Source organism: Notamacropus eugenii, chromosome 6, assembly GCF_028372415.1.
Source record: "Notamacropus eugenii isolate mMacEug1 chromosome 6, mMacEug1.pri_v2, whole genome shotgun sequence".
In the NCBI taxonomy this organism is placed as follows: domain Eukaryota; kingdom Metazoa; phylum Chordata; class Mammalia; order Diprotodontia; family Macropodidae; genus Notamacropus; species Notamacropus eugenii.
The window spans coordinates 27,305,516-27,327,805 of NC_092877.1; the positions used below are offsets into that span (position 1 = coordinate 27,305,516).

Here is a 22,290-nt window from a genome sequence, read left to right on the forward strand (position 1 = left end):
GTCCAAAATGTGAGCTTGACATAAGAACAAAGCTCACCAACACTGAGACGTAGCCGAAGGTGGGATTCACATCTGTCTCTTGCCCCCAAATCCAGCATGCTAAGCAGCATAACATGGCTTTTCCTCCTTTCCTACTCCTTTTAATTTCAAAGTTATTTTCTGCTTAAAATAATATTTGTGAAAAATACGGCTGATCCAGCCCATTTCTAAAACATTGATATTTTCTTTCCCCCTCCCCAGATACAATAGCCAGTTAGTTAAATGCTGGCATGTCACTCTGGAAAAAAAAAAAAGTTGTCTTCTAAGAATGGCCTAAGGAGATAAGCATTAGGGTTGAATTTGTATGATGGTTTTGTATGGGCTGAGAAGAATGGTATCTCTCCAAGCAATCAAGAAAGGGGTGAAGCAGATATGAAGCAAAAAAAAAAAAATGTTGCTGTACATGCTTGGAGACTGCTGCCAGAGCCAACATAATAAACAATAATAATTATTACTAGAATTGCTACCAAGTTCCTCTTCCCTATCATGCCCTCCCCCAATATGAGCTTGCTCCTCATTAACCAGGGTCTAAAGAGAGCTGATTGAAATTTTGTGAATCCAGAGTCTCTCCCAAACAGTTGTGCAAGAAACAAGGAGAACTGGAACACAAGCATGGCATATCAGTTGCTGCAATGATAAGGACTTATTTTTTTCAAGCTGGAAAGGACCTTTTGAGCAGCTCGAAACAGAGAGCCCTTGATAAGCCCTCAGCACAGCGTGCTGCTGTATTATCCACTCCAGCAGATTTTTTCCTTCATCGGAATATCTTTTCATTTTATTTGTTCTTCAGATCACCAGGAAACAAAGGAGGTTCTTCATCTCATTTTGTATTGAAATGAAAACTATAAGAGGTGAGGGAGGGGACAGGGGGGCATGGGGCAGGAGTAAGCATCTTGTCCTAAATTCCCTTTCAAAAGTGGTGCGAAGAAACTTCAAGCACAGGACACAGGGTTATTGTCCTCTTGTCCTCCAATGGATTCTCAAATAAGGGTGACCCAGGTGTCAGGGAGGGCCTCCTCTCTCCTCACCCAGAAGTCTAACAAGAGGAAGTCCACCGGGAAAACAGAATTGATTTAAAGTCCCCTTGTGGGGGTTAGCATTGCAGTCCAAGGGCTGTTTCCCTTCTTGGCATGATCCTAAATTCAACACTCTAAGAATGGTCAGGTTTTTCTTTCTCCCTAGAGACTGTGACCGCACCATCTTACTACACATTTCAGGATTTCTCTGTGTGTGTGTGTGTGTGTGTGTGTGTGTGTGTGTGTGTGTGTGTGTGTGTGTACTATTATAGTGAAACCACAGACCCCTTCTCAGAATAATACCTTACAGGCATAAAATAAAATTCACAGGATTGCAAAGGAAGCCAACTTATTAACATATAGTTACCAAAAAGATAAGTACATATATTTAAAAAAAATACAAGTACACTAGAAGGCACAGGGCAAACAACACCAGGTGTAAAGTCAGGAAGACCTGGGACCAAATACCTACTAGTTGTGTGATCCTGGGCAAGTGACGTAACCCTGTTTGCCTCAGTTTTCTCCCTGTAAAAAGAGCTGGAGAAGGAAATGGCAAACCATTCCAGTACCTTTGCCAAATAGGATCATGAAAAGTCAGACATGACTGAAACAGCTGAACAATAGCAAAATGCTAGGTTAAGAACCTCTAACCTATTTGGAGCAAGAAAAGTTTCTAATTTAAATTTTAAAAAAATCCTAATGGGGAACCCCTTCTGTTGATGTAAGGATTCTTCTATAACACTGAGTGTTAAAGAATCACCTGGAGGCCCTAAAAGGTAGAGGCTTGACCAGAATTGCAAAACCAGAATGTGTTCTGGGCTGAACTTGAACTCAGTTTCCTTTCTCTAAAGTCAGCCCGCTAGCCACTAAACCAAGTTAACTTTACAGCTACTGATGCAATAACAAAATAAATAAACACTATAGGGAAAGACAGTAACTAGACTGGGAAATTATTGAAAGAAATTGAAACATTTTTTCCTATCTTTTCCTCTAATGATAAATCTTCTTGTATACATAAGCACTTGGAGATGGAGGGCATATCCACACCTGTTATTTCATTGCTGGTGAGAAAATCTCTCCACCAAGGAAGATCTGCAGTTGTTCAACTTAGAACCTTCGAGAGTAATTGGAGAGGATTAAGAGGTCAAGTGTCTCTGCAGGGGTTGACAGTCTTTTCTGTCTCATGGGACTCTTTGGCATTCAGGTGACGTCTATGGATCCCTTCTCAGAATAATGTTTTCAGTGAATAAGATGAAATATGTAGGATCATAAAGAAAACTAATTATATTGAAATTCAGGCATCAAAATATATATTAAGAAAAAAAGTTCAAAGACTGGTTCCAGCCAGCAGGTGCCAGAAGTAGGTCTTAAATCCAAATCTTCCTGACCTCAAAGCCACCTAACAGTCCACTATACAATGTTATCTTTAATAACCTATGACTTTATTGATATAGGAACTTCTCTTGGGAAGAAACTCCCTCTACTCTAAATGGTTAAGTTACTTGCCCAATATCACTTAAACTAATAAAGACAAATTTGGCTTTTTTTTTTATTAATTGAAGCATCTGAAGTTTGGTCAGTGCGGATTCTCCCTCTACCCACATAAATTATAACCCTTCCTTAAATTTTATCTTGGATATTTTCTATGGCTGAAATATCCATTCCTCTGAAGTTAACTTGGTAATGAACCTGACCAAATTTAGCTAGGATGGCTCTCGGACAATATGATGGAAAACCTATCCTCAGGTCCACAGTCTAAGACCATGTACTTTAAAACTTGGATCCATATATCTCAAGATATTCATAAACTTGGATGGGAAAAAAATTCATCTTTATTTCAATGTATTTTCTTTCCTTTGTAATTCACGTGTTTTACTTTAACTGGGTCATCTCCAGTCATCCTGATGACTATCAGGTCAGTGGACCCAGATGGTTCTGGAGGAGAAAGTGAGGTTGGTGACCTTGCACAGCCCTCCCTCAAATCAAAGTCAACTGAAAGTCATATCATCATCTTGATGTCATGGTCCTCTTTGAGAATGAAGGACAAACACAACAATTTTACTTTATACTTTTAAAAACATTATTTTAAGAAGAGGTTCATAGGCTGCACCAGTATATCAAAGGAGTGTATGACACAAATAAGGTCAAGGATATCTGGTCTAAAGTTTTCTTGTTCAGAAAAGTGTATATGATTATTAATAATAATAACAACACTTATATAATGCTATGTGCCAAGTCCTTTATGATTACTTTACTTGATCCTCATACAAACTCTGGGAGATCAGTGCAACCCATTTTAGGGTTGAATAAAATGAGACAGATATAAACTACATGACTTGCTCAGGGTCACACAGCTAGGAAGTATCAGAGACCAGATTTGAATTTAGGTCTTCCTGACTCCATGCCCAGGACTCTATCTATTATACCACTTAGTTATCTCACTTTCCACCACTGTGCTGCAGCGTTTTATAACTCTGAGTAACCTTCATGTCACTATGGAGTACTAAAATAGGAATTTAACAGATATATTTATCAAAAGGTAGAAATTGTATTATCATAGAGAAAATATTCAAAACTAATGCTTTTGTCTTATGATCTATCTGATTGCTAATATAAATATTTAATATAAGTTTCTAAGCCTTCAATTCTAGGTGTGCCTAAAGTAGGACCATGGAGCTGGAGACTTTCTGTTTTTGTCTTTGTAGCACCAGCATATAGTACAGTGCCTGGCTCACAGTAAGCATATAATACTTGAGGCAGCTAGGTAGCACAGTGAATAACGCACTGGGTCCGGAGTCAGGAAGACTCATCTTCCTGAGTTTAAATCTGACCTCATACCATTACTAGCTAAATGATCCTGGGCAAGTCACTTACCCCTATTTGCCTCAGTTTCCTCATCTGTAAAATGAACTGGAGAAGGAAATGGCAAACCACTCCAGTATCTCTGACAAGAAAACCCCAAATGGGGTCACAAAGAGACATAACACAACAACACAGTTCCTTCTAGCTGCAAAGATTAAATGATAACAGTCATTACAGATTCTCCACCATCTAAGGTACCCTACTCTAGGAATAGTAGAAAATGTGATAGCCTCAGAGCCAGAAAGACTCTGTGCAAGTCCCATTTCTGAAATTTACTGGCTGCCAATGGTAACTCTTAAGAATATCCATCACAGCAATTTTGCCAAAGTGCATTGGAAGAGGGAGTTTCCTCACTAGGCACTCTCTGCCCCAAACAAAATCCCAAATCCAGACTATGGGAGGGAGGGGGTATGGGGGGAGAAGGAGTGCCAAAGATTTCAGAATGAGTAGAGCTTTGAAACCACTGACCAAGATTTGAATTTTTGCTTTTGCATTTATTACTTATATGACCTGAAGCAAGTCACCTCCTTTTCTTTGCTGTTTCCTCAGCTGCCAGTCGAAGGTGTTGGATTAACGAACGTTAACATTCTCAGTAGTTCTGAATCTATGATCCTGTATTATTTCCCTGAATTTGACAGATGTTGGTCTTTCACTGTCACATATTGTAATCATACAAGGACATATCTTAAAGGATATTCAGCCATGGATTTTTAGTTTTGCTTTCATTCTTCCTTGAGCTGAGTTGAAGAAGGATGATACTAATTTGTGGGTTATTTTTTACTGGGATTTCATTTTTTAAGACTGAAGTCTAACTCAAATGAAAGTATGTTTTCTTCTGTTTCTTCCCTTTCCCCATTTGGTTCTGTTTCACTACCCACAGGATATTTGATAATAATAGGTTGTGAGATGGAACCTTTGATCCAAGAAAAGTGGCCATTAAACATGGAATTATAAATTCCTTGAGGTCAGAGCTTGTTTTCATTTTTGTCTTTGTATTCTTAATGCCTAGCGCAGTGTCTAGTAGGTGCCTAAGAGATGCTTGTTGAATTGTATTGAAATGAATCTTCTCTCCCTGAGATGGTAAAAGGCCAGTCCAACTGCCTTGAACATCATTCACCAAAAGAGAAAAACGTTTTTTCTTGATGAAGCCTGAAGTGTCTGTTCTATTCTTTCTTCAAAGAAATCTCAATCTGACTTTTGATAATTACATAGGTTAGAAGGAAGGTGTTTCCAAAGTTTTTACAGCTGGAAAGAATCAACCACTATTCTCAGTTGGAACATTGGAATGTTCAACACAGGTAAATTGCTCATAAAGGCTAATGGAATAATTTCATCCCAAGTTAATATATCCCTTCAATTCTGCCTTGCCTTATTAACAGCCTTATTTTTCAGAAGGAAAGCTTTGTGCTCTTATTCCCTTTCCTACTCTTTTTTTCCCCAAGGTAAACAATAATAAAAGAGAAATGTGATGTTTAGCCACCTGTAAAAGTTTAGAATTCTAATACTATAACATACTGAAAGAGGTGATTATGATAATTAATAACTTGTGAAATGACCAATGAGCCTCTAGGTCTGGGGTCATTAAACTGGGTTCTGTGATTTTCTAAAAAGTTTTCTTAATTATATTCCAGGGTTTCCTTTGAGGTCCTCTGCATTTTGTTTTATGCATTTAAAAACATTACTCGGAAATGGGGTCCAGAGGCTTCACCAGACTGCCAAAGGAGTCAGTGACCAAACAAGGCTAGGAGCTCCTGAAGGTGTTTGAGGTTTCAGCTAATCTACCCTTCCCTATCTTAGATTCTTTATTTTTTAAATAAATTTATCTTTTATTATGAACTTAAGAAACCCATCCCACATTTTTGAGATGAGGAAGCTGATCCAGGAGAAGTTAAAGTGTCTTGCCCAAAGTTATAACGCTAGCCAGTAGTGGAGTCCAGAATCTGCTCTGAGCTGCATGACTTCAAACCCACTGCTCCATGCACCGAACCACACTGCCTCCTGATGTTCATTAACCATTGAGTTTTGTCATTGTTGTTTGTTTCTGACCATCAGTGAAAGACTCAGTAGACTCTTCAGATTATACGAATCACCTCAGGTTCAGAAGCAGATACATACCCAAACCTTCTGATTCAAAGAGGCACGTTTCATCCACCCCTACATCCCGGCACCAGGATAAGAAATTGGCTGTGTTGTCTCGGGCAAAAAAGGATCCTGAAGGAGCACTGGCTTTGCATGGAATCTTCCTCATGGGCAGGCACTGTGAAAACAAAGAAATCTCACTCAGCTGGAAGCACATCTGGTCAAATCATCCTAGGAGTGAATATTATAGAGCTATTTATGTGTACCATGAAACTCCCTTACAATGACCTCATCTCTAATGATCCCTTTGCACAGACCTGTAAGAAGGGAAATGAAATGTCAATGAAACGGATACAGCAACCCAGCATGTGTGAAAATCTGTACCCATCAAGGACTGAGCATTATTGGGACCATGCATGTCAAGCCTCAAACAGGGGGTCTCTATTCCTTCCTCTTTCTTTTTTCTCTGATTTTTTCCCCCATTGGGAGACCCTAGATAAGAGTTCACTTGGTATCATTATCTGCAGTTTCTCTTCAGATATTTGGTATTTACTGATCACCAAACCCCACAGAATGTAAGATCCCTTACAGGCAGAATCTGTTTTGCTTTGTCTTTCTATCTTCAGCCCTTGGCACAGAGTAGACATTTAATAAAGGTTGTCAAATGAGTGAGTATAGCTTCTGATGCAAATAAAAATCTCACATGCTTTCATGGATTCCAATTTATTGTAGTCAGGTATTGCTGCCTAGACATCATATATACATAAAGGCAGGATCAGGATGGAAGAGAAGTCCAGAAGTGCCCCTGGCCCCTATTCTCCTGACCTTAAACTAACAGGAGCTTGTTATTTAGGAACTTTGAGGAATGACATTCTCTAACTTTTACCCAAATTCACCACTTCACAATCTACTGGGCTGCTCTACACAAATTTCCAATCTGTATTGCTTTATTTGTCCCCAAACACAGTTGTCTTGCTCCATGGCATTGTTCTGTAGGGAACAAGACAGATACAGAAGAATACAGATAAAGGCAAGCTGCGAACTTGACCTAACTTGCTTATTAACAGCTAATCATTTTTGAGAATTTTGTCCTGGAAATTTCTCCTCAGCGGAACATACAATGATATGAAGAAATTCATGATAGAATGCAACCAATTAATACATTGATCCAATGTAAAAACAAAAAACAAAAAAACAAAGTGAAAGTTTCAGATAAGTATCTTGATTATTCAGGGCTAAATTAACAAGAGAAAAAAGTCTTTGAACTAGCTAGATAGTCAAGGCAGAGTTATTTTTGTGAATTATGTTAGTAGAATAAGTGCTTCAATTCTCTACTTCACTTTGTATCTGCAGATATAACATAAATGTTCTTGATGGTGGTTGATCATGAGGTTAAAATGGTCGAGAAAAATCAATAGAATAGACAACTAAAATTGTTTGATTCAGTCATGCAAAAAAATCAAATATTCTATGACCTTTTTCCTAGTTTTCCAGTGACTTTACAGCTTAGTCCACTTGAAAAAATTTCAGTTATATGAATAAAAATAAATTTAGTTACTCATCCAGTTTGATAAACTTCCAAAACACCTACTGTGTATACTTTACTTGGAGCTGGGATGCAAAAATAAAACAAATCCTCAAGAAGATTGTTTCTACACTACTGGGAAGGAATACAGTGCATATACAGGTGAGTAAATATAAGACAATTTGAAGAGACAGAAAGCATTAACAACTTAGGTGGCAGGATGAGAAGACAGACAAATCAGGAAATGCTTCCCACAGGTGGCACCAAGGCTAAATGTTGAAGGAAACTAAGGATTCTATAAAGAGGTTTTATTTTAACAGTTCAAATAATACTTCAGCTCCTTTTCAGTTGTGCAATCCCAGGCAAATGACTTATTAGCTCTGTGCCTCAGTTTCCTCATCTGTAAAATTAGGGAATTGGACTCAATTTCCTTTATCATCCCTTCTTGCTCTAAATCCATGATCCTAAAACATAGAAAGAAAACTGACTCTCATATGATTTAACATCACTCTCTGTGGTATTCCTCTCCACCAACCAAGGTCCTGTGGTACACTATTGAGAGAAAATGGAAGGGTTTTCTAGCCCTAAGCCTTATAATCAGTCTCTAGCGTTTCTATTCATCTTCTTAAATGTCTCTGTAATTTACAACTTAGCTATTCACTTATTTGTTACCATGAGCCTCCAGGTCACTCTCCTAGTTACTAATAACAATATCAATATTGTAATATTTTAGCATTATTCATTATGGAGATGTAATATAAAGTGAACTATTATTATTAGTTGTTTTGAATTCTCTCCCCTTTTAACTCTTTTATTTACGAATATACAGGGACACAGGACCACATGAGACCTATCTGGATCCCCACCATTGTTCATGTTCCCTCTCCAAATATTCCTTTTTTATTTACTTATCTGTGCACATATTGTTTCTCTCAATGGGATATAAGCTTCTTGAGGTCAGGAACACTTTCATTTTTGTCTTTATATCATCTTCACCTGACATATAGTAGGAACTTAACGAATGTTTGTTGGATAAAAGGATGGATGTAATTTTAATGGAGAAGATAATGCACTCCATGTTGGAAACTTTGAGTTCTAATGCCACTGGGATATCCAAGTGGAGATACCAAGCAGGCACTTGGTGATACAGAACTGGACTTCAGAATATAGAGAGAAGCATCACAGATTCATGGGTAGAGAGCCAACCTCAAAGTCAGGAACACCTGGGTTTAAGATCTAGCTCTATTAGATACCAACTGTGGGAGAGTAGGCAAGTCATTTGACCTCTGCATGCTCTAGGCGTTTCTCCCAGGCTACAGTTTGCAGAACAGTTGCCAATCTGCATTGGCAGATGGAGTTTCCTCCATGGGAGCTTTCTATGCCAATGAAATCATAAGTCCAGACCAATTTTTATATAGATTTGGAACTTGGACAACTTCACATATCAAAATGGATTGAAATTTTTACTTGGTTATTTTACTATAATTTAGAGGATTTACATAACTTACGTGATTTTATATAATATATTCACATATTATGTATGAATTCACATATGTGTATATATCCTGTACATATATTCTGTATATCATGAATAACTACATGTTAATGACAGGTATACTGTTTAGAGTGGCCAATATGCTATATATCTTCTTATAGCTCTATAGATAAAAATCTTAGGAAAGATAGCCTCTCTGTGTCTTGGTTTCTTCATGTTGAAATGAGGGTATTGGATTGGATAATTGCTACAATCCTTTCTATCCTTAAATCCTATAATCCTATGAGGAGAGGCATAAATAAATTATTTAGAGCTTTATGATAGAGAGCTAACACTATCAAGAATGTTATAATATCTTTATTTTCCTACCAACAAAGATATTCCTGAGGAGAGATTTAATTCTATTGGCATAAGTTATAAAAAAACAACAACAAAAAACTGAGAAATGGTAGGTGCTAACAAATTGGTCAGTGCAGTCAATAAAATTCTATATTGAGAAATTACTTGCATTGGCTTTAATCCAACAAATAAAATACAATTAATCTTTTCTTTTCTACAAGATTGAGTTCTTTATATAAACATAGATGTCATTCTTTCTGGAAAATTCTTTGCTCTGGTGTGAAAAGGCATGACTGCAGTTTTTGGCAAGTTAAAGAAGAGCTAGCTATCAAAACGCCATAGCATAGGAATCCAGAGGAAACACTAGTTCAGTCATACAACCTGACAAAGAAGGCAATTTATGGAGCATCCCTTTCTGTTCTGGAGCTGGTAGTTAGATTTAAGTCTTTGAGCTTGCCAGATGTTATCTCTGGCCATTTCCACCCATATTTGTCCAGACAAAGCATTTTAGTAGTTAGAAATTGTTAAATAATCCCATATAACTTAAATCATTATGAACATCTCATTTAAAATATCTATAAACCATATAATATAAGCTGAACAGTTGTTGCCCAATCACCTTAAAATTCAGGATTTAATAAAAGGTCTACATCAGAGGTCATATTTTTGGAAGGCTGAATCTTCCCTCAACTAGCAGTCAAAAGGTCGGCAAGATGACCAATGCTCATGACCAATGCATTTGTGAACAAGTATTTTCAAAGGCAAAACAGATTGGTTGAATGATATTCTAAAGGACTCTATTATAGTGATATTGGATCATTTTAGAATACAATTTCAAGATATCTAGAGGACAGTCATCAATAAGTCATGTGGATCTGTATGGAGAATTTACAAAATATTGGCAAGTGTTTTCTTTGCTGAGCTGTTATCAATGGATTTAAATAAGCATCTTTGGATAGAGTACACACATTAGTGAGTTCACAGATGAAAGTATTGCTTTAAAATTTTTGCAATACATTTTTATGAAACACCAGCAAAGCAGGTGATGGCAGTGATGTCAGATGATGATTGTTGTCTCTTCATAGTATGCTTTGGAGATATTTTATGTGAGATGTTCAAGAGTGATTTGATTTGCTTTAGCCTTTAAAAATATACTCTAGCTATAAAAAAAATGTTCTGTCTGTACAAAGGCTAGAAGTTGCCAGAGATACTGTTTGGCAAGCACAGAAGCATGAATCTTCTTGTGATGAGGGATCTCTCAGTTATGTAGTTCTGCCACTTTATAAATCTGCACTCACATCAAATACTCTAAGAGAGAAGTGAGCTTTGAAATACCTCAATAAAACTGTCTTATCCAATCCAACAATTCAGTAAGCATTAATCAGGTTGTTACTTTATGCAAAGCACAGTGCTACATACCAGGGATACACATGTTAGGGATACAAAAGACACTCATTCAAACAGATTTGGAACCTCAAGGTGCTTACATTCAATTTAGGAGAAATAACATGTGCACGACTTTCCTCAAGAAAGTTCAGTAAATGGATTTGAGCCCCTAATCCAATCCAGCTCAGACTCTGACACCAATAGCCTTCAAAACAAAGTTAACCTCCAAAGCTAGACCAAACTTATTTTTACATGCCCCAAAATTATTTATTCTCATCCAATTTGTTCCATCAGACTCACTTACTCTCAGTCCTTTACACAAATGCTCGTTCCAAGTTAACACAGATTTCTAAATTGTACTTTAGAAACAATCCAAACTTTAAATTCTGCTGAACAGACAGAGAGAATAAACCAAAGCACTTGACCAGAACAACAAGGACTTAGGTGGTCAAAATATTCTCCTCCTTGACATAAACTAGTAAAAACAAATACTTTTCTTATTTAAAAAAATTACTTTAAATCCTATTAAGAGAGTTCACGAATTTTAACACACTGAACATAGTAGCTACAGATGTGTTTTAAAAAAATACAGGAATAGGTTGCTAGGTCAATACAAGGTAAATGCAAAGAAAACACCAGCTTCCCTGAAAAAAAGCCAGCCAACAAAGATTTCTTAAGCACCTACTAAGTGCTAGGCACTGTGCCAAGCACTAGGGATACAAGGAAAAGCAAAAAGTTAGTCTGGGCTCTCAAGGAGTCCGAATTGCTGGGCCCATCCTCGGATCAGGGTCTTGGTTCTGGGCAACAGTCCCAGGGTGAAGAGGAGCACTAGCACACCACAGTTTGTGGCAACAGGGACTTTTGTCACAGTTGCAGGGCCAAAAAGAGTGCCAGCAGTCACTCACACATCAGAGGACAAGCCAAAAGAGTAGTAAACACACCTTTCCTTAGATCATACCACCTTGGAAGAACTGAAAACTTACAGGTCCCTAGGAATACTTCTGAAAACAGCTGCACAAAACCCCTGAAGCTTAGGACAGAGCATCCTTCACTGCAGAAGCAGAATTCTACTTTAACAAAGAAATAAAGTCAAGAAATAGGCCAGGAAAATGAGCAAACAGCAGAAAAAAAATTTTTACCCTAGTAAGTTACTATGGTGACAAGGAAGACCAAAACACACACTCAGAAAAAGATAACAAAGTCAAAACTCCTATACCCAAAACCTCTAAGAAAAATATGAATTGATCTCAGGCCATGGAAGAGCTCAAAAAAGATTTCAAAAATCAAGAGAGGTAGAAGACAAATTGGGAAGAGAAATGAGAGTGATACAAAAAAATCACAAAAAACCCCGAGTCAACAGCTTGATAAAGGAGACCCAAAAATACTGAAGAAAATAACACCTTAAAAATCAGATTACACCAATGATATAAGAGGTAGAAAAAAGTCAATATGAAAGAAATATCTTAAAAAGCAAAATTGACCAAATGGAAAAAGAGACACAGAAGTTCACTAAAAGAAAAACAACTCCCTAAAAAAGAGAATTGACCAAATGGAAAACAAGGTACAAAAGCTCACTGTAGGAAATAATTACTTAAAAATTAGAATGGAGCAAATGGAAGCTAAAGACTTTATGAGAAATCAAGAAAAATAAAACAAAATCAAATGAATGAAAAAAATAGAAGACAATGTGAAATATCTCATTAGAAAAACAACTGACCTGGAAAATAGATTCAGGAGAGATAATTTAAAAATTTTTGGACTACTTGAAAGTAGTGATCAAAAAAAAGAACTTAGACATTATCTTTCAAGAAATTATCAAAGAAAACTACCCTGATATTCTGGAACTAGAGGGTAAAATAGAAATTGAAAGAATCCACCAACAACCTCCTAAAAGAGATCCCCAAATGAAACTCTCAGGAAGATTATAACTGAATTCCAGAGCTCCCAGGTGAAGAAAGAAATATTGCAACCAGTCAGAAAGATATTATTCATGTATCATGGAGCCACAGCCATGATAACTCTAGATTTAGCAGCTCCTACATTAAAGGCTAAGAGGACTTGGAATATGATATTCTGGAGGACAAAAGAGCTAGGATTATAACCAAGAAGAATCACCTATCTAGCAAAGCTGAGTATAATCCCTCAGGAGGGGGGATGGATAGTCAATGAAAGAGAAGACTTTCAAGTGTTTTTGATGAAAAGATCAGAGCTGAATAGAAAATTTGACTTTCAAATACAAAACTCAAGGGAAGCATAAAAAGATAAACAAGAAAAGGAAATCATAAGGGACTTAATAAGGTAAACTGTTTACATCACTACGTGGGAGGATGATACTTGTAACTCAAGAATTTTGTCATTATTAGGGAAGTTAAAAGGACACAGGATATAGATAGAGGGTACAGGTATGGGTTTAATATTGAGGGATGATATCTAAAAAAATAAAATTAAGGGGTGAGAGAGAAATATACTAATGGGATAAATTATCTCACATAAAAGATGTTAAAAAGACTTTTACATTGGATAGGGAAGAGGGCTAAGGTGGTAGGGAGTCAGTGAACCTTACTCTCATCAAAATTGGCTTGAAGAGGGCATAACATACACACTCAAGTGGATATAGAAATCTATCTTTAAAAAAAATTATAATTTAAAAAAATTTAGAAATCTATCTTACCCTACAGGAAAGTAGGAAGGGACAGGGATAAGAGAAAGGTTGGTGGTGACAAAAGGGAAGGTAGATTGGGGCCAGGGGAGTGTCAAAAACAGAAAACTTTTGAGGAGGGACAGAGTGAAAGGAGAGAGAATGGAATAAAGGAGGAGAAAGGATAAAGGGAAGTACAGTTAGCAATAGTAACTGGGAAAAAATCGGAACAAGTTTTGCTGATGAAGGCCACATTTCTCAAGCATATAGAAAACCGATTCAAATTTATAAAAATAAGATTCCTTTCCCAACTGATAAATGACAAAAAAATATGAATTGTTTGCAGATGAAGTAATCAAAGCTATCTATAGTCATATTTTCTAAAATGCTCTTTACCACTACTGTTTGAAGAAATGCAAATTAAAACCATTCTGAAGTACTACTATACCTAATTAGATTGGTTAATAGGGAAGAAAAGGTAAATGACAAATGTTGGAGAAGTTATGAGAAAAATGAGACATTAATGCACAACTGGAGTTGTGAACTGATTCTACCTTTCTGTAGAGCAATTTGGAAATATGCCCAAAGGGCTATAAAATCATACATATCCTTTGACCTAGCAATACCACTATTAGTATCCCAAAGAGATTTTAAAAAGAAGGAAAAGGACTTATATGTGCAAAAATATTGATAGCAGCTCTTTTCTGGTGGCAAAGAATTAGAAATTGAGGGGATGCCCATCAATTGGGGAATGGTTGAACAAGTTGGAGAATATGAATGTAATGGAATACTCTTGTGCTAGAATGATTTCAGAAAAACCTGGAAAGACTTACATGAGCTGATACAAAGCGAAATATACTATGTACAAAGTGACAGAAATAGTGTAAGATGATCAGCAATTAATGGTGGCTATTTCCAGCAATAAAATGATCCAAAACAACTCTAAAGAACTTATGATGAAAAATGTCACCCACTCCCAGAGAAAGAACTGATGGTATCTGAATACAGGTTGAAGCATTTTTTTCATTTTCCTAATTTTTCTTGAGGTTTTTGGGGCCTATATTTTCTTTCACAACATGACTAATATGAAAATGTTTTATATGACTACATATGTATAATCTATATCACATTGCTTGCCTTCTCAGTGAGGTGGGACTGGAGAGGGAGGGAGAGAATTTGGAATTTGAAGTTTCAAAAATAAATATTAAAAAAATTATATGAAACTGTGGAAAAATAAAATACTAAATAAATTTTTAAAAATCTTTGGACCTTCCCTTTGCATCTACCTCCACTGTATCCTGTCTGTATCTAGTTATATATCATTTTCATGTTGTCTCCTCCATTAGGCTGTGAGCTAGAGAACAGAGACTTTTTTTCCTCCTCTCTTTGTATTACCCCAGTCCTTAGCCCAGTGCCTAGCACACAGTAGGCCCTTAACAACTGCTAGCTGACTTGACGTGGTAGATGAATGCATGTTCCCCTCTCTCCTGAGGTCAATGAGAATGGGTGGACCGAAGACTCGAGAAGGGCCAAAGGCTTCGTGTTCTTATGGTTTTCAGTGGCCTGATTCAGTGATCACCTTCCATAGAGGAGCTGTGGCCAAGGTAGACTAGACCCCATCTTGTCTGACTGAGGAGAGGACAGGTGAGTGGTGACTTGATATTTCTTGCTGAGCATCTGTGAACAGAGGACATGAGGGCCAAGGAGAGGGGAGGAGCTGAGCAAGTAATGGTGAGAGAAGGGCCAGTTTGGACCAAAAGCTATTGAGGAGTGATGAGGCAACAGCAAGTAAGTGTGTTGAACCTGAGGTTCATGAATTTGCTGCTTTGTTTTATTAAAAATATTTTAATAACTTAAAAATAGAGGCAACTATGTGGCTCAATGGTTAGAACACAAGGACTGAAGTAGGGAACTGAAATTCAAATATGGCCCCAGACAAATATTAGCTGTGTAATCTTAGGCAAGTCACTTAATCTCAGTTTCCTCAGTTGTAAAACAGGGATACTAATATCATTTTACTCCCAGGGTTGTTGTGAAGATTAAATAAAGTATCTGTAAAGCATTTAGCACATGTCTGCTACATAGTAGGCACTATATAAACACTAGCTTTTTTTCCTTTTTTTCCGACTCTCTGTGACCCCATTTGGGATTTTCTTGGAAGAGATGGTAGAAGGGTTTGCCATTTCCTTCTCCAATTCATTTTACAGATGAGGAAACTGAGGCAAACAGGGTTAAGTGACTTGCCCCAGATCACCCAGTTAGTAAGTGTCTGAGGTCAAATTTGAACTCAAGTCTTGTTCCCTTCAGACTTGGCACTCTATCCACTATGCCACCTCGCTGCCCCAAATGCCGATTTGGATGCTAAGGAAACATGGATGAATGTCATCCTTCCTCACCCTTCATCCCATTCTTAGCTCCCTGTAATCCCATGCATCAAGGATGGTGGAACTCCTAGAAATGGTTTCCTTAAAAGGTAGCCAGGTATAGTGGAAGGAGTAGAAGATTTTATATTGTCTAAATTCTGCCTCCTCTGGTTACTAGTTGGGTAACTTTGGACAAGTCACTTCATCTCTATGGGCCTTAGATGTAAAACAAGAAAATTCACCAGACATACTTTAATGCTGCTTCCAGCTCTCCATCCATGATCCTTGGAGCCCCCTTAGAATGACACCTATTACAAAGTCTTCCCTGAATTCTTACTGATTCTGACCTTCCACAACCTCCAAATTCCTGCTGCCTGTAATAACATCCACTATCATTTCCTTGTGAAAATCTTACTTTTACAGGGATTGTAATCTACTAGAGGACAGCAAACACATTGTACCCTGTACAATGTCTGCTTAGCATAGAGCTGAGCCGTTAGCATACACTTAATAAATACACAATGAATATGTTGGTCAAATCAGCAGTAAAGTGGATTCCCAGAACTTCCCCCCGATTCTTTCTAAACTGTTTTTATGGTGGGGATGGATCAAGGGCATATAGTTCCAGGTCTTCTTTTAAAGATTTTGTATTCATTCCACTGCTTTTTAGTGGGTGAAAACCATTCCAAAATTCCCTTTCATTTTTTTCTCCTCTTCTATCTTTCATTTCCTGTGGAGTCAATAGTGCCATAGAAGAATTAGACAATTAGATCTGGAATGGGAAAACAATATTGCATATCTTTTTCCTCTGCCTAAATCTTTCTAGGTCAAGGTACAAATGTGTTAGAGACAAAGGTCTTCAGTTGAAAACACTCAACTTCTCTGGCCTTCAGTTTCTTCATCTTTAAAATGAGGGTCTTGAATTCGTTCCCCATAAGGTCCTTTCCATCTCTAGAACTATCCTTTTATACTACTATTTTTAGCAATTTATCTGTGATAAGAGGATGTCCAAATCATAGCTGACCACTTGACCAGATTCCCTGCCAAACAATAAAAGCTCCATTAATTCTGGATCTGCAATTACCTGGAGATATGTACAGTCATGTTTTTCCTTTATCTATACTTGCAAAACTCATATCAGATTGATTGCCCTGCATTTGCTTAAATTCAGAGAGAAAAAGAAGTCAAAATATCAGAAAAAACTGTACCACAGATCCATTCAAAGTGGAAAGGAAATATTCAAGTTTAAGATTGTGATTTTTCTAAGAAAAAAATTCAATACATTACTATATCCACTCTTTAGAATGTTAATATTATATGGCATTTGCCCTTTTCTTCCAATTTTTAGGTAGGTCAGGACAACATTAAAACAGAAGACATGCTCATTTTAACATTCAAACCCAAACAGGAGAATAAGGAAATGGCATTTTCAGCTCTTTACATGAGTAGAAGTGAAAAACATACCACTAGAAATTTAAATAGTTCAATCTCTTCCTAAAACTCTGAGATAAATACTATTCCCTGATCACTTCAGCTGGACACTCTTGAAGCTGAAGAAGACATGGCTAGAAGCAAGAGCTAATATCTTTCCTTTTCTAATAGTCATAAAGAAAATGCTGTTCAAATATTCAGACAATAAAGTGACTTTTTCCATGAATTGAATTAATATTTCCCCTTATATCCCCTTGCTATCTTTAGTTTCACTACATATTTTATTGAAGAGCTTTTCTCTCAATAAAATAATTTAACTGAACATTTAAAAGGGCCAAGGTATCTAAATATAATTTAGAACTCCCTACCTAGGAGATTTAGTAACTCTAACTATACAGGCCAGTATAAAACTTGTGGAATTCTTTAAAAAATCCACTGGAGTAGAGTTGCAATACCACCTTCGGGGGCTATTTAAGGTCCATTGGTCTGAGGTTCTTTACACTACTTCAACAAATGACATCCTTTGGACAGAGCCCCACAGAGATCCCTCTGGTGCTAAATTTAAATCTGTAGAGAATGGTGATTCAATAAGGTTCTGAATAACTTTAATTTTCCATTAACCATAGGAAAATATAACCTACAGGTGGCCACAGATTTGAAGCATTTTAGCTGTCTGACATTATCCTTGATGCACCAGCAAATTATGCAAGTAATGAAGCTCACTTCATTTACTGACATCTCATTCCTGAGACTTGCAAAAAACTTGGGGATAAGAAGACCAAGCTGTTCATCAACCACCTTCATTCTGCTCCTTCCCAACCCCACTGATACCCCTCATCAAGGATCTAAGAGTGTTTAGAAGAGAGAAAAATATTCTGTTATACAGAGAGTAAAACCACAAAACCACGTGCTACTTAAGCAATTATTTGTATAGTTATACTCTAAACAGTTTATTGTTGAGAGATGTTGGGTTGGTTGATTATGCACATGAATGGTAGGCAACAAGAGAACTTACGTCTCAGGCTCCATAGGCAGGGGATCATACTAAGTAACATCCTCCTTCATAGAAAAAACAAGCAAAAAATATCTAGTAGTTCTGTCTTCTCTCAATTGACCATTGTCATTGACCAATTTACTTCACATATTATACCTATTCTGGCTTTGCTGTCTTGATTTTAACATAACAAAAAGAGCCTTCTTTTAATTGTGTACCTTATTCAGTGTCTCTTTTCATTGCAGGCTTTAGCATAATAGCTATTAGCTATCATTCACATAGGACTTTAATAGTTGCAAGGTGTTTCATATATGTTACCCCCATTTGATAGATGCTGGAATTCCTGATATTATGTGCTTCCAGGAATATGTCATTCTTTTTTGCATACTGCCTCAGGAATCATGTACATTACTTTACCTGAGTATTTACATATATATATGTATATATGCATACATGTGTGTGCATGTATATATGTGTGTAAGTACATATGTGTGTTTATGTATATATATATACATTATATACATACACACATGTATATGTAAGCTTTGTTCTGTTGAGGTAACCCTGTCTTTGCTCCTCCACTAGATTTTTTTGTCATCAATATTTCATTTTTGAGATCATCTCACCACCAGTCAGATGACTTGACCTCTAAAATGTAAAGTTTTATGTTTCTATGTATTCCTTTTCTGAACTGTTTATGGGTTCAACACTAAGTCTGTAGGATATATGTAGTTCACAACACTGTGAGGTGTATTGTAGCAGAACCAGATTAAAATATCATTGTGAAATATTTCTAAAACAAAATTTAAAAATACAGTAAACCGTAGATAACATTACATTTTAAAACTAAGTCAATATGCAGCCCATAGGGATCCTTCTATATGTATTAGTGCCTCCTCCCATTTCTATTTGAATTTGACACGGTCCAAATTTGACTACCCTATTGGAGCCCTAAGAAACAGTGGTGACTTTCTCCCAAGGTTCTTGTCATTTCTGCTTTAGTAACCAGCTATTCCTTATTGACTTTCTTCATCCTTTGGAGAAGACAGTTATCATCAAAGCCAATAAAGAATAAGCCCTTTCTGCACTATTAGAAGAAGGTACTCCAGCAGTTAGAGCATGGAGTAGTTGGTAGAAATAAGACTGAATTTGGAGTTAGAGTTCTAATCCTGCCAAATGCTACCTATATGACCATAGGCAAGTCACTTAATTTCCCATCATTCAAATGAGGAGTTTGGACAAAATATGGCTTATGGTCCTTTCTAGTTTTAGACTATACAATCATAAGATCATAGATTTCGAGCTGGAATGAACATCAGAGGTCATCTATTGCAAGACCTTCTTTTAATAAAAGAGGAAACTGAAACCCAAAGCAGTTAAGTGATTTGACCAAGATCACACAGGTAGTCCATAACAAAGCCTGTTTTTAATGCATCTACTCAGATTTTAAATCCATCACTGTGTGTAGTGCACCATATGAAATCTGAAATTGAATGAAAGTGTTTGAGTGAGTATTCAAACTTGCCCCTGATTGACAATATAGCCTTGTGTTTTCTCACGCATGGAAAGAGAAGAAAACAAAGCAAATTTTGTCCATAATATAGTCATCTTATTGCCTCATAAGGAGTGCTTTTACTGTTTTAGAGCCAGCCATCAAAAAACAAGCCTGACTCTAAGTGGTGGCCCTTTAACTTGCTTTTAAGAACTTCTCAAGAAGTGGTAAAAATGATCAATGTTTACTTGTGATTTAATCTTAAAAAGTCACCTAGAGCTCTGAGAAGTTAAATGACTTGCTCAAAGTCACTCAGTATGGGGGATAGGGGGAGGAAAGGGAAGAACCTGCACTGTGGCCTTCCCAGCTCCAAGCCTGGTTCTCTATTCGGTATTCCATGCCTCCTCTTTCTTCATGAATTTATCAAGAAAAAAGAAAGACCCAAGTGACAAGCCTTACTTCCTTTCTGTAACAGGGTCAGATACTACTGGTAGATCAGGGGAATTATCAGGCATAGTATACTTGTATTTCAGGAAGATCACAAAAATATAGAGTTGAAAGGTACCTCAGAGACTATTTTAATTCAACCTTTCGCTATGCTGGCAACCTTTCAATAGCATCCCTGGAACTTAAAGTCATCTAGCCTGCCCTAGGAGATCTCAAGGGATAGAAAACATACTATCTCTTGAAGAAGGGAAGTTTACCTTGGGTTTTGTTGTTGTTCAACCCTTTAGATGTGTCTGACTCTGTGACCATATGGACCATACTGTCCATGGGGTTTTCTTGGAAAAGATACTGGAGTGTTTTGCCACTTCCTTCTCCAGCGATTGAGGCAAACAGAGGTTATGTGACATCCCCAGGGTCACAAAGTTAGTAAAATGCCTGAGGTCATATTTGAACTCAGGTTTTCTTGAATCCGGGTCCAGCACCCTATATGCTCAGCCACCTGGCTGTCTCCTACTTTGGCACAGTACTAATTAATAGGGATTATTTTTCCCTTTAAGTCAAGGCTAAATTTGCCTTTACCACTTCTACTCCTGATGCTAAGTTCCACAAATTATAATCAAACTTCCATGAGACTTTCCTTCCAATACCTGAAGATTTCTATCATCATCATCGTTATTATCATGATAGCTAATATATGTGTATATATGTATATCTCTCTCTATATATATATATACGTACATATGTATATGTATACAGCACTTTATATTCAATAGAATGTACTTTATGTCCAAGGTAGTTTTGAACTCAGTTTTCTTGATTCCATACTCAGCACTGTGCCACAAAGCTCCCCTACTCATGATTTCTTAAATACACATATGCATACATACCAATATTAATATAAACAAAATAAATTATTTTGAGGTACTTTTTTGAGACAGATGGGGGAATGGGATCTTTCTCCTGCTCCTATTTCCACCTTGGAGAAGGAAAGCTATAGCTCAGAATAAGGATATCCAATTTAGTTGGTCAATATTTTCAGTTCTCTTTCTTCATTCTTACTCAGTGTGCTTAATGTAACATTCTTGTACAACCACCTTAGGTTGAATCGACACTTTCTTTGCTTTCAAAGTTTTCGAGCTTTTTAAATTTGTTTCAGTGACACCAACAAGATTTCTCTTAGATGGGCAATATAGTCTCATGCAAATAAGCAGCAATAGTATATAAATAAAGTACTAGAACACAATTTCATCAAGGATCTGTGATGGACTCTCTAGCTGCTCAAATGAAATAGGAGAAGGCATTCATGGGTCTGAAAACAAAAAGTTGAAAATACTGTTGAAGAACTCATATATTGAGAGTGCTATGACCTCACCTAGGAAAACATTAGGCCATTACTCTGCTATGTACTTGGGTCACACGTTACACTTTCTTGAAGGCCACACACACACAGAGAAATGGCATTAAGTAAGAGAGTATGTACATTTTTTAATCACCCAGTGAACACCAGCTTTTAAAAAAAGGAGTTAATTTTTCTCATTTCAATCAATTACTAACAGTCTTTCTGTAAGATTTATGAAAGTCCCTCTGTAAAAAGGATTTTACGCATCAGTATTCGCTAGGGATGCATTTCAGTGACCTGAAGTCTCTCCACTGGTAACAGACCAGTCTGAAATAATTAGGTTTCCATATGGCAAGACCAACTTTTGTTGATATAGGATAGAATGTCCACCATTACTTTGAAACAGCAGTGCCCACAATTAGTGCGATCAAGTTTCGTGAAAACAGTTCCCCAGCTACACTTTTTTTTTCTTTTTACAATCATGTCTTGTTGGTGTGTCTGCTTGTGGCTTAAAGCAGGATGTGAACGTGTGAGTGAAATAGATGATGTCATCCAGGAAAAATTCTTTCAGGTTCAAGTCTACCCTCAAGGGACCAACTTGGTTTTGCTGGTTCTATGAAATTTCATAGAAAAGAAGACCTTTTCCCTGAAATAATCCCATTTTCTCCCAGATTTTAAAAAATGACTTGTGCATTTAATTTTTACTTTTAATCTTATCACCACTTTGCTTTCAAAACAGAGTATAATTCATTTTTTGTGTATATTACTAAGAAAGTGTTTAAAGTTAAGGGGAAATCTGAAATGACTCCTGTTTACACTCTCCATTCCAGTTAAAATGGATTATT

The 22,290-nt window shown here is 36.9% G+C and overlaps 1 protein-coding gene across 7 annotated transcripts in view; it reads right to left on the minus strand.

Annotated features, from left to right (window-relative positions):
* GAS2 (growth arrest specific 2) overlaps nucleotides 1-22,290 on the minus strand; it is a 147,870-nt gene that overhangs the window by 82,018 nt on the left and 43,562 nt on the right. For all 7 annotated transcript variants that reach the window (XM_072619321.1, XM_072619324.1, XM_072619326.1 and 4 more), the window contains exon 4: nucleotides 6,033-6,174. In XM_072619321.1, coding sequence (XP_072475422.1) covers nucleotides 6,033-6,174 — 142 coding nt within the window. The remainder of the gene's footprint in view (nucleotides 1-6,032; nucleotides 6,175-22,290) is intronic.